The sequence below is a fragment of the Linepithema humile genome, chromosome 2 (genome assembly GCF_040581485.1).
Source record: "Linepithema humile isolate Giens D197 chromosome 2, Lhum_UNIL_v1.0, whole genome shotgun sequence".
In the NCBI taxonomy this organism is placed as follows: domain Eukaryota; kingdom Metazoa; phylum Arthropoda; class Insecta; order Hymenoptera; family Formicidae; genus Linepithema; species Linepithema humile.
Genome location: NC_090129.1, coordinates 13,399,762 through 13,413,612, shown reverse-complemented (window position 1 = coordinate 13,413,612; position 13,851 = coordinate 13,399,762). Strand labels below are relative to the sequence as shown.

General features: G+C 33.8%; 1 protein-coding gene and 1 long non-coding RNA gene across 2 annotated transcripts; one reads left to right on the top strand and one right to left on the bottom strand.

Moving 5' to 3' along the window:
* Nucleotides 1-3,944: 3,944 nt before the first annotated feature.
* LOC136997762 (uncharacterized) lies at nucleotides 3,945-6,306 on the top strand. Its single transcript, XM_067348975.1, has 2 exons — nucleotides 3,945-5,421; nucleotides 5,529-6,306. The coding sequence occupies exons 1-2, from the start codon at nucleotides 4,374-4,376 to the stop codon at nucleotides 5,789-5,791; spliced, it is 1,311 nt and encodes a 436-aa protein (XP_067205076.1). The 5' UTR covers nucleotides 3,945-4,373; the 3' UTR covers nucleotides 5,792-6,306.
* A 1,368-nt stretch (nucleotides 6,307-7,674) lies between these two features.
* On the bottom strand, nucleotides 7,675-9,598 carry LOC105670083 (uncharacterized). The gene is made up of 2 exons (XR_010888404.1): nucleotides 8,819-9,598; nucleotides 7,675-8,746 (listed from the first exon to the last, which is right to left on the bottom strand). It is a non-coding gene; the product is annotated as an uncharacterized lncRNA (long non-coding RNA).
* Between the last annotated feature and the right edge of the window lie 4,253 nt (nucleotides 9,599-13,851).

Here is a 13,851-nt window from a genome sequence, read left to right as displayed (position 1 = left end):
TAAGAGATAAGTGAATATTATTTATATAATATTTGCTTATAGTAGCCTATTTACAGTTAAGCAAATTATAATAATTAATATATTGTTTATTGAAATCAAGATTCATACATTAAATGCAAGTAGAGTATATGAGATAATAGATTATTAAGTGATTTTGAATATTTATTTTCTAGAAATACATATTTATAGAACCTGGAGCCTTTTTAGAGGTTCTCAGTAGGTACTCTTTTGAGCTTCCACATGGAAAAAACGGCAATAAGTAACAATTTTTAGTATCAAAGGAGGGCAATAGCCAATGTAATGTTATATCTATATATATGAATTAAAGCTTACATTGGTTCTCCAAATTCGACAAAACTTGTAGGTTTAATCTAGGCTAAAAATTTCGACTCGGGTTACCTTGCTCCCGACGAGCGTGGAGTACCGCGAGTTACCGAATCGAGCATTTATTGCCGATACCGCGAGTTACCGAGTCGTGCATTTACTGCCGACGCCGCGTAAGTTACCTAACTCCCGAAGATCGTGGAGTACCGCGGCTACCGATTTCCATTGGGCGTGCTCCCTCGGATCTGGCGTGATTCCGAGGCTAGTTCACGTCGCAACAATAAAAATGTACATATACATACATATCAATGGCTTCAGCTTCTACTGGTAAATCATGTCCACTTTTCGACTGTTTATCTCGATTATTATTTTTGGATATGTTTTTGGTGCTCACAGTTTACATCCATCTCCGTATTTCTCCTTGTACAAGCAGCAAGTTTGTTGTAAGATGATATTCTGGATTTACTATATAATTATTAAATAAATATTATAAATGCAAATTGTGTGAGGTAGATTTTCAATTTTTTATATTATTCCGAAACTATTATGAACCGCACAACAAAAGTTCATGAAAAATAAATACAAAACATTGACTACGTCAATGTACCGTCAATGACCGTTTACAGCGGTCGTTTGGTACGCGTACCAAATGATCGGTGTAAACGTAGTCATTAAATGGATAATATATATTCCTGAACTTACCGAGGTATCTTTTCTTTTGGCTCATCAAGTTGTGGTATTATTTCCTTTGGAATATTCAGCAATTCAGTTGGTATTGAGCCTTTTTTCAGACGTCGAATCACTCGTGGCTGATTTTTCGAACGTTGCTGTGTCCATTTTTCTTCGATGCAATCCGGCAAAAAATGTCGCTCACATATTGCAGCTACAAATAAAATTTTTTAATAATCTGTGCCACATGAGAAATAAAAGCATTCACCCGACAGAAAATGTACATTTATATTACAAATGTTAAAAAATAAAAGATGATCAAATAGGATTTTGGTTTGACAACAAGGTTATGTCACTATATCGTAACAGTATTTGTGACATAAAATACAAAAAGGAAAAAATTATATCTATAAGCGAGCAAAATATAACTCACCACAGTTGAGTTTTATATCCCCTTCTTTTCTTTGACAAGCTCCGAGCCACTGTCTCCTTTGTTCAGGCTTTTTGGGGAAACAATATAATACCATATTATAATTTTCTCTATTACCACGACCAGTCCAGCTACGGCAGTTTGGAACGCAACCACCGGCATTATCACATTGATCACGAAAGCACTCAATTGATAATTAATAATGATTAACAATATAACATTCAACACAGCGAAACACAGCGAAACTTAGGAAGCAGCCATATTGAATTTCGCAAAATCGCTCAAAGCGTGATTGGCTGATTGTCACCCACTACTTTTAGTCTAGAGCGCATCCACCGGAATGGTTCACCTTTCTTCTTACACCATGGCCGATCCTAAGCCAGTCGGGCGACAGCCGGTATAAAAGAGGCCCGGCTGTACGCCTTTTCACCAGATCTTGTTCGCTGCTTGCTAGCGAACATCCGATCCTTTGCGAGAGAACTTGCAATCCGCCGAGAAAACTCGCAATCCGCCGAGAGCACTCGGAGCCTATGTCCACCAGCTCCACGAGCACGAGCATACTCGTGCACCGACCGAGCATACTCGGCTCCAGATACCGCTTCCGAACGATACGGGAACATCAGTGTCCCGCCGGGTATACTCGGCTCTAGAAACCATTCCGCAGATACGGGAATACTCGTATCCCGCCGAGCATACTCGGCTCTCGAAACCGTCTCCGCACGATACGAGAACACTCGTATTCCGACCGAGCGTACTCGGCCCCCAGGAACCGTTCTCCGATTCTTGCATACGAGTATACTCGTATACTACCGAGAATACTCGGCTCCGATTCTTCCGTGCGAACGTTCTCGTACACCACCGAGAATACTCGGCTCCGACTCTTGCATACGAGCGTACTCGTATACCACCGAGAACACTCGGCTCCGCATCCGACTTCAGATCACCGCAGGACACGGGCAATACGCGTGTCCTCGCTCTCGTCTTTATTTGTTCAAAATCGGTTCTTTTCATCCGGCAGGCAATCGCGACTAGCGACTTATCGATTCAAGCAATCTTCGAATCAACGCGCACGCGCCCGAACAACCCACCGGTCCGATCGATAATCGACGCAACTCGCGCGTGTCGATCAACGCGCTCCTATCCTTATAAATTATCCTAATAAATTATTAATATATCTTTCTTTTCAGTTTAAAGAGGTAAATGTTAAGTAGCAAGCTAAACGGGTAAAGCGAGTAGCTAAAATGTTGAAGATGTTGTGTTTGAAAATTATTTCTTGCAACTTTTTTTGCACATGAGTTTCTAACAATAATCAATCAAATTATTAAATAATGTTTTCGACAAAAAAGTATTATTTTATATTTATTAATAATCTTGGCATATGTTAAACTTGCATTTTGTTGCAAAATTGTAAAATTATACTTTATTTTTCTATTAACAAGTCATAGCAAATCAATATCTTTTTCAACAGTTATTAATTCAACTTATGTGAAATTTTTAATGAATATAAAATAATACTGTTTAGAAAAAAAAAATTATTTAATTATTTACTCGATTGTGCATTAGATTGTGCGTTAGAAAGAAATGCGGAAAAAAGAAATAAAGAAAAGTTGCAATAAACAGGTCTAGAAGACGAAATCTTTATTATTCAAGCGATTCGCCTTACTCGATTAAAAACGCTTGGCTTCTTAGCATTTTTCGTACGTAGCATTTTTTGCGGGCTGGGGAAGTGACACAAAATATAGCATGCTACGCAGACGCGTGCGCACACGGACGCGTGACATGCGGTTCTCGCTAGAGATTCTAAAAAAAGAGACTCGCCAACTCGTTACGTGACTGTTACTGGACTCTGATTGGCTGGTGTATGGATCGCACATTTGTGCCCCGTGTGCACCATAAAGCTACACTGAACTACACTATAACCTATTTTGATGAAGTGTGATGTGGTTACGTACGTAATGATTAATGATGATTATATACGGATATATATTTTTAAACATTTATTGTTGGCAAGTTAATTATCTTATCTAACAAGGGAACGTTCACAAGTGTCCCCCCCCCCCGATTTGATTCTCCTTGAAATATGTTGTAAAACATACAATTTGAGGAGACACGTATTTTTTTATAGCTGCCCTATCTCAAATTTAAGGGGTGAAACACCCCTTTGAAAAAAAACGGTTTTTTTCTTTGTGTGTAACTATCGCCAAAACCGTAGGAGATATAAAAAAATGTTTCAAATAGAAGTTGTAGGGCTTGTAATGGGCTATATAACTGTGTAGTTGGATTTTCAAAAAATGTTTTTTTTTTTAATTTACCCCCACCCCTTGTTATTATTTTTTCGAATTTCAAAATTTTTGTAATGACAAAAGTTGTAGCATTTTTTACGCTGAATTCAACCATATATGATTTTATTATGTTCCAAAATCGCATCTTTCAAAAATGAGTCATCAAGTATCACATTATATGTGTCGCGCTGCATGATGCATCGTTTATATCGCACTTGTGTTGTGCAATAGTCTCAAAATGAATATAAAAATGACATACAATATGTTATCACATATTTGAGGAAGAAAAATTTACTAAAATTGTTGCTAAAACATCCCTTCCACATTACATTCTTATAGATAATCACTGCATTTCGTGCGCAGCGCGTTGTTATATGCAAGTTAGCTATACATGTGTATATAAAATGTGAATATTATTTAATCATAAATTAAGAAAAACAAGTATAAATATATTATTAATTTGAAAACATCACGTTTGAGAGACGTGATTTTACACGAAAGATTAGATTATGTAATCATAAGTTAATAATAAACAAGTGTGAATGGAAGCTATAAATGCGTGCAAGAGGCCTACATTCATAGTCTGTGAAACAAACTTGGTGAAATCGTATCTGCAACTGTTTTTCTTTTCTTAAATTTAATTTTCGGGAAAAGAATTATCAATTAAAATGATTATCAATCCACTCAACGTTGCTAGACTTTTACTAACATCAATAACTACTATGTATCTTATGGAAACGCCAGTAAATAAAGCCGAAATAGAATTAAAAGAAAATATTCAGAAGTTAATATTGGAGAATATTCATCAATTTAACGGATTAGAAGTGACAGAAGAAACATCGCTTGATTATGAAGAACCTGATAAATTGCATACCTTTGAAATTATTGAAGAAAATGAAGAAGCATGGAATGAAGATAATTCAAATTCTCACAATTGGCAATGCCATAATGACGACAATTTTGATGTTTCTTACAAAAGGCGAGCTGTTGAATATTGGCGGCAGTCGGACAAAGAAAATCGTCCTTTCAAGTCAGTACAACACACATTTAGAAGAATTTCATCTGTACGTCAATTGAGGCGATGGGAAGAACAGTTAGAGCACGGTGGAAATCGTCTTGAAAAATTATCTCATATTTCCAAAGCTACTCATGATAAATTTAATGTAGCTGTGCAGACAGGACTAATAATTCATGATGTTGATATAAAAAGATGGGCCTTGGAAGCTCAAAGAGAAATAGGAGATTTAGATCCTGTATTTCAAGCATCTCCTAGTTGGCTATTACGATTTAAAAAGTCTCATCGAATTGTGTCCAGAAAAATAACAAAATTCATTACAAGAAAAACGTTAGAAGATTCTCATAATATACAAAGAGAAGCCGAAAATTTTGTAACCGTAGTAAAACCTCTCATTGAACGATTTGGATTGGAAAATGTATATAATACAGATCAAAGTGGATTTCAATTAGAAATCCACTCTGGAAGATCACTATCTGACCAAGGAATGAAGACAATAGACCGTGTGGTGCAGTCAGTATCATCAACTACACATTCGTACACTATTCAACCAACAATTTCTTGTGATGGAAAATTACTGTCACCTTTGTTTATCGTATTACAAGAACATAGTGGTACTTTTGGGCTTAGAGTACAAGAAAATTTATTCAGAGCATCAAATGTTATTGTAACTGCTTCGAAATCCGGTAAAATGACATCAGGTATGAGATAAATTTTAGCTTTTTATATCTTATAATATATTTTAATCTTATATAAAAATATTATTATAATTATAATTATTATTCACACTTTTCTTTCTATTTTATAGATCATTTTAAAAAATGGTTGGAAGAAGCTTATTTTCCAAATGTAGGCCGCGATAGTGTTCTTCTTATGGATTCATGGAGCGGGCAATGTCCAGCAATTGTTACTGATTTAACACCAATGGAAAAACAAGTTACTACTATGGTAATACCGAAAGGAACTACAGGAAAAATACAGCCGTTGGATGTTTACGGGTTTAGAATCTGGAAAAACTTTGCAAGAAGATTTTCGGATACTGTTTTATTATTGAATTATGATATAAATTGACATCAGCGAAATAATATTATAAAATTGCAATCTTTAATACACAATCAGTTATCATCTCCTCGATATCAAAATTTATTTAAATATTCATGGTTTAAAAGTGGATATACGAATGAAAGACCAGAAACATTTAAAAATCCAGTAGAATTTAGTTTTGAACAAACATCAAGCACATGTGACATTGAAGATTGCAATGATATAGCTGTAATACAATGTTCTTGGTGCGGAAAATCATTATGTTTAAAACATTTTTTTATAGAGTATCATTATTGTAACATCTATAACGGGTGTGACTAAATTTAATATATATAGCTTTAATAACAATTTTAGTAAACTTTTTTTCCTCAAATATGTGATAACATATTGTATGTCATTTTTATATTTATTTTGCGACTATTGCACAACACAAGTGCGATATAAACGATGCGTCATGCAGCGCGACACATATAATGTGATACTTGATGACTCATTTTTGAAAGATGCGATTTCGGAACATAATAAAATCATATATGGTTAAATTCAGCGTAAAAAATGCTACAACTTTTGTCATTACAAAAATTTTGAAATTTGAAAAAATAATAACAAGGGGTAGGAATAAATTAAAAAAAATAACATTTTTTGAAAATCCAACTACACAGTTATATAGCCCATTACAAGCCCTACAACTTCTATTTGAAACATTTTTTTATATCTCCTACGGTTTTGGCGATAGTTACACACAAAGAAAAAAACCGTTTTTTTTCAAAGGGGTGTTTCACCCCTTAAATTTGAGATAGGGCAGCTATAAAAAAACACGTGTCTCCTCAAATTGTATGTTTTACAACATATTTCAAGGAGAATCAAATCGGGGGGGGGGACACTTGTGAACGTTCCTTTGTAAGTAAAATTATGAGAAAGAGCAATATACAGGGTGTTAATTAAGTCCCGGGTGAATATTTTCTCATGTAAGGTATTTTTGAAAAAGGTCAAGGTTATTTCTGAAGTAATTTTCAACGAGGAATTCAACGGTGACCTTCAATTTGACCTTGAGCTTGATCTTCAAGGTCATTTTAAGGTTAGGTTAGGTTTTTTAAATAGAAACCCCTATTTTTGATTCCAAAATCTAATAGCTGGTGTCAAGAGCTTTTCAAAACACTATAATGAAGTTATTTTTCATTAAGTACTTTTCGAGTTATGAGGCTTGTAAATTACAGTATTTTGACATAAAATACAAAATATCTTGTAAAACATTCAATTTTTGAGAATGTTACCTTAATACTTTTATGCACAACATAATGAGACAAATGAATTGGTATAAAGAAAACACATAGTTGCTTTCAAGAAAAAATATGTAATTTGCAACATGCAACTGCATACTTTTTTTTAAAACTAATGTGTTTTTTTTTATACCAATTGATTCGTCTTATTATTTTATGAATAAAAGTATTAAGGTAAGATTCCCAAAAATTGAATGTTTTACAAGATATTTTGTATTTTATGTCAAAATACTGTAATTTACAAGCCTCATAACTCGAAAAGTACTTAATGAAAAATGACTTCATTATAGTGTTTTGAAAAGCTCTTGACACCAGCTATTAGATTTTGGAATCAAAAATAGGGGTTTCTATTTAAAAAACCTAACCTAACTTTGAAATGACCTTGAAGGTCAAGCTCAAGGTCAAATTGAAGATCACCGTTGAATTCCTCGTTGAAAATTACTTCAAAAATGACCTTGACCTTTTTCAAAAATACCTTACATGAGAAAATATTCAGCCGTCCCGGAACTTAATTGACACCCTGTATATTGTTATAAAAAAGCTTTCAATTGATAAATTTAGACGCTTTATAGTAAATAAGTAGTATGAAAGTTAGAGATCTATTTCATTAATAATATAATTCTTATCATAGATTTGGATCTTATATTTTGCAATGCCATACATCTGCTGCGCATCGAGGTGCTTCAATAAATCCGGTGAAGGATATGCATTAGTGCGATTCCCTAAAGAAGACCAATATCAAAAAGCATGGTCAGATGCTGTTTGGGGCGAGAATGCGTCAAAACGTTCCCTGGAAAATCTTAGATTGTGTGAAGTGAGTGTACATCATAAGAATGTTATGCAAAATCAAATAAAAATAGTTTTAAAAGTGTTTCTCCATTTTCAGGTACACTTTGAGCCATCCGATTTTTTGATAGTGGGTCGCCGGAAAGAAATAAAAAAACATATATTTCAAAAATATTATTTACAAAATAATATAATTTCAATAAAATTTAAACTTATTCTGCAAAATTAGTTCCATAACATTTTTAACATTCTTCAATAATTCGTTTTCCTTTTTAAGTTTTCACACAGTTCTTTTAATAGAATTAACATCTAAAGACAAATAAATGTTTTCAGAATTTGAAATAATGTAATTTTTCTCTATGGAACATCTTTTTTTGATTTCATTAACTGATAACGGAAGTGTAGTAAATGGACAATTAGATTGATGATTTATGACACGCACTTGTTTCTTGGATAACTTTGCAGCATTTTCTATTGTATGATTGATTATTGGACAAGTTAAGTTCTTTACAGAGATACAAGAATGCTCACATATATCAACTGCTTGACAAATATGACTATTAAGTTTTGCTTTAACATTGCGCACATAAGTTTCCTCTTTCTTCTGTTTTCTAGATTGCGATTTGCTATAAGAATGCTCTAAAATCTTTGGCGAAATATTATTTAAAGGAAGACGATTTTCTGAAAGCCTCTTGCTATAAGAATGCTCTATTGAATATTGATGATTTGAATTCTGTGAAGTATCCAGTTTTGCTTTAATATTGCGCACATAAGTTTCCTTTTTCTTTCGCTTCCTTGCTTGCGATTTGTTGTAAGAATTGTCAGAGGGACAACGACAGAAGCGTGATGGTATTGCATCTTTTTTTATTTCTTTCCGGCGACCCACTATCAAAAAATCGGATGGCTCAAAGTGTACCTGAAAATGGAGAAACACTTTTAAAACTATTTTTATTTGATTTTGCATAACATTCTTATGATGTACACTCACTTCACACAATCTAAGATTTTCCAGGGAACGTTTTGACGCATTCTCGCCCCAAACAGCATCTGACCATGCTTTTTGATATTGGTCTTCTTTAGGGAATCGCACTAATGCATATCCTTCACCGGATTTATTGAAGCACCTCGATGCGCAGCAGATGTATGGCATTGCAAAATATAAGATCCAAATCTATGATAAGAATTATATTATTAATGAAATAGATCTCTAACTTTCATACTACTTATTTACTATAAAGCGTCTAAATTTATCAATTGAAAGCTTTTTTATAACAATATATATTGCTCTTTCTCATAATTTTACTTAGATAAGATAATTAACTTGCCAACAATAGATGTTTAAAAATATATATCCGTATATAATCATCACTAATCATTACGTACGTAACCACATCACACTTCATCAAAATAGGTTATAGTGTAGTTCAGTGTAGCTTTATGGTGCACACGGGGCACAAATGTGCGATCCATACACCAGCCAATCAGAGTCCACTAACAGTCACGTGACGAGTTGGCGAGTCTCTTTTTTTAGGGTCTCTAGTTCTCGCTTGTGTAGTGCCCGCATGGTGGGGGCTGTTCCCCTCATGTTGCTCTGTTGCAGGATGCTCGATCTTGCAGTACTGTGCTCTAGTAACAACCGCAGCGTCCGCTTGTGCCGACGCTTCCGCGTCACCGTACGTCAACCGTTTCACGCCGCCTTACACCGCCGTAACTAATACACATTTATATCGAGCATTCAGACAACGCATTGATACACAGTTATGCTAAACGTTCAAACCACTCATTATACACACGTATCCACACGGTACGTCTATCCACACTGTACATATCCGACATCAATTACTCAATAAATTAATAAAGCTGTATTAATTTGTAATAAAAATGAATTTTTGAGCAACTCGACCCAGCTCTTGCTCTATTTGCTTTATATTAACACGATTTTTAATTTAATTAAGGAAGAGCAATAACCTAATATTATTTGTAATTTCAATAAATTAAGTTATTTTTTGTTACACTCAAACAGCGAGTTTTCTTGATGTGCCCCCAACCGATCAAACTTTTGATCCCGGCGAATTATTCCGCGCAAATAATCGAACCGTCTCACTATTAATGATTAATAAATATAATTATTTTACGTAATATTACGATGTTTTGAATATTGCTATTGTAAAAGTAAAGATCTAATTATACCTGTATGTAATAGCTATTGTACATGTCTCCGCTGATTTTATAGAATTACCACTGGGATATTTTATTTCACAGCTAGCATCACTTAAATTTGCGCGAATATATTAATCTCTTAACCATATGATTTTTGATAAAGAAAATATAGACAAATTTAAAAAAAAACTGAAAAAACCCGAATTTCGTTGACAAAAAAATATTAAAAAACACTGTGCCGCTATTACGTGCAATTGCATAAGCTAAAGTGGGTATTTTATTTGTACTCTTGTCTCTGAAAAAAAATTTCGATATTATAAATCATATGATAAATCAAAGATTTCAATATTACAAATCATAATAATACCAATAAAAATTATTAAGTAGAAATATCACACACAGTACACATACATACACACACGCACAGTTAATATCAATTTATCGCGCGCACACGCTATCTTTAAACTTACTCGTGATCCAAATTGCCGATATCCCATATTTGTATGATATTTGGAATATTTTTTTCCAATGATACATTTGCTCTCCATAGTAGGATGCGTGCTGATTGCAATATATTGCGTTGAATTTTTAGTGTACACCGACGATGGAATAGATAACCACGCTAAAGCCCATACTGGATCGGCAACGAAAAATGTTGGCACACCTAAAGCAAAATCGTATTTTGAAACTAGTAGAGACCTTAAATATTTTAATAAGACATAATCTATATGACAGTCTCATAACATATCATCATAAATATTGCTTTCAAATCTATCGATGTGCTTCCATTTGTCAGATTTTTTTGCCTTTTTCGATGAATTGGTATTTGCGTGTTTAAAAGGCATTGACGTTACTAATTCTGGAAGATGTTTTGTAGCATTGTCACTTTTCAATAATGCAAAATTAAGAATCGTTTCTCATCGATTTAAGAATGTATTCCTTATGTAGCACTGAATATTACGATGCTTTAAATCAATGTAAATGTTTAAGTAAATATGCTAGGTAAATGAATATTGCTATTGTAAAAGTAAAGATTTAATTATACCTGTATGTAACAGCTATTGTACTTGTCTCCGCTGATTTTGGTGGCCAGAATTATCACTGGAATATTTTATTACACAGAGCTAATACTACGTGAACATATCAATCTCTCGACCATATAGTTTTTGGTGACAGAAAATATAGACGAATATAGATTGAATAAAACTAGAAAAAAACCGAATCTCGGTGTCAAAAAATGTGAAAAAAATGATGCAATTGTTCAAAAAAGAACAAGCACTGAACAATTTCTAAGCTCGATCAACAAACGGCATAGCTGCCCGCTCTCAAGATTCAAGACAAAGATGCATAAAGGCCTATCCAGATAAACTTGCTATAATTGCATAAATGTATGATAACATTTGGTCCATAAGCAGATGCATAAGGAAATGGACCAATCAATTTCCTTATGCATATCTTTATGCGACTATGCAAGTTTGTCTGGATAAGCCCTAACCAATGATTTTGTAAATGAGTGCAATGATAACATAAGAAACAATAAGTAAAACTTAATTAGTAAACAAATTAATCAATTACAGTGTAGTATTCTCAAAAGCGTAAGATTGATTAGCCAATTTGTTTACCGCTTAAATTTTACTGCTAACGTTTCTTTAAGCGCCATGGCCCTGAGCATTTACATGAAATATTTCAGTGATTTCTTTTATTTCAGCTGTTGATTATCATATTTCAGTCTTGATGTTGGTGGAATTGACACTAATGTAAACGCATTTTGAAGATTTATCCGTCATTTTTTAGCAAAAAGTAACTAAAACGCATGCTCACCCGTTCCGTGCTCCGTACCCGCCATATTCAAATAAAAATTATTTATTTTGTGTTTTAAACAAAAACAAAATGTTGGAATTGAAACCGTGTGAGCTTCGGCGGACGTGGAGTAGCTCGCCGGAATCCGGGTTCGGTCGGTTGGGGGTATGTCAGTGAAATAAATAAATGCTCGTTTGTGTTAAAGTAATGAAACAATGTTTATTAAGAAAGATGTTGATATGATTTGTTTCGAATGATCTGCTTTAATGCTCGTGTGTACATGCGAAGCGTGTGCGAAATGAATTCGAAAGAGAATACAAAATAGCAAAATATCGGTGCGATCGGTATTAAGAGGATGCTGAAGTGACGGGCGAACTCCGACGCGAAAGCGCCATCATTTCGATGGTACTAAAAATGAAATGACATTATCGGCGCAGCCTACGGACCTATGCCGCGTAGGTCCGTGTGTACGCATTTGTTTGTAGTGGTGACTCACTACACTGACGTGTGGTCTGTGTACGTGTGTCATCGGAAGTTTGTAAACAAACGATGCTTGCGCTTGTTTCCTCGACTGAAATTTCGTTGCAAGGCTGCAATATAATGTCCGAGAAAACATAAGCGTATACAAGATGTCAAATAAATACAAACTAAATATGACAAAATAATAAATGAAAAATATACATATAATACTATATATATCATTGAAGAAAAATGTCATATACTTTTCTTACTTTTATCCTTATGTAGTAAATACTAAATAACTAATTAATCAATTAATTAATATATACATATACACATATATTCAATAAATAGTTATCTTTATTTTGTATTTTATATGATAATGACTGAAATAATAAAAGTATATATTATTTTAGTTATATAAAATACAAAATAAAGATAACTATATTCAATATGTATATGTATGTATTCAATAATTAATTAACTTATTTATTTATTTTGTATTTATTACATAAAAATAAAAATAGGAAAAGCATATAACATATTTTTCCAATTAGATATATAGTATTATACATACATTTTTCAAATAAAATATTTTATCATATCTAACTTATATCTATAAGACACCTTGTATAAGTCTATTTTGTCTCGTATGTACATCATTCAGCCATACGATAGAATTTCAATTGCGAGAAAAAAGGTTAAATGACCTTATAAATTATCTGATAAAATATAAACAGACCACACGTGCAGTAAATTGCTAACTAAAATAAATACGTATTTCTTCAAATCTGTCAGCTGACGTTAGATCGCCTATGACAATATTTCTTAAAATATGCCAGTTCACGAATAAATCGTCTTTAGCTCTCTTTTTTCTAAACTGTCAGCTGACGTTAGATCGCCTCTGACTATATTTATTAAAAATTGTCAGCTCACAATAGATCGCCTCTGACAATATTTCTTACAATTTGCCAGTTCACGAATAAATCGTCTTTAGCTCTCTTTTTTCTAAACTGTCAGCTGACGCTAGATCGTCTGTGACAATATTTATTTAAAATTGTCAGCTCACGATAGATCGCCTCTGACAATATTTCTTACAATTTGCCAGTTCACGAATAAATCGCCTTTAGCTCTATTTCTTCTAAACTGTCAGCTGACGTTAGATCGCCTCTGACTATATTTATTTAAAATTGTCAACTCACGAAAGATCGCCTCTGGCTTGTCTTATTCTATATTGCCAGTCTACGACAAAGCCGCCTCTGGCTTGAAGACAAGAATAAGAATTTTCTTCTAATGCCAGTCCACGAGAAAACCGCCTCTGGCTTGTCTTATTCTATATTGCCAGTCCACAAGAAAACCGCCTTTGGCTTGTCTTATTCTATATTGCCAGTCCACGAGGAAATCGCCTCTGGCTTGAAGACAAGAATAAGAATTTTCTAATGCCAGTCCACGAGAAAACCGCCTCTGGCTTGTCTTATTCTATATTGCCAGTCCACGAGAAAACCGCCTCTGGCTTGTCTTATTCTATATTGCCAGTCCACGAGGAAAACGCCTCTGGCTTGAAGACAAGAATAAGAATTTTCTAATGCCAGTCCACGAGAA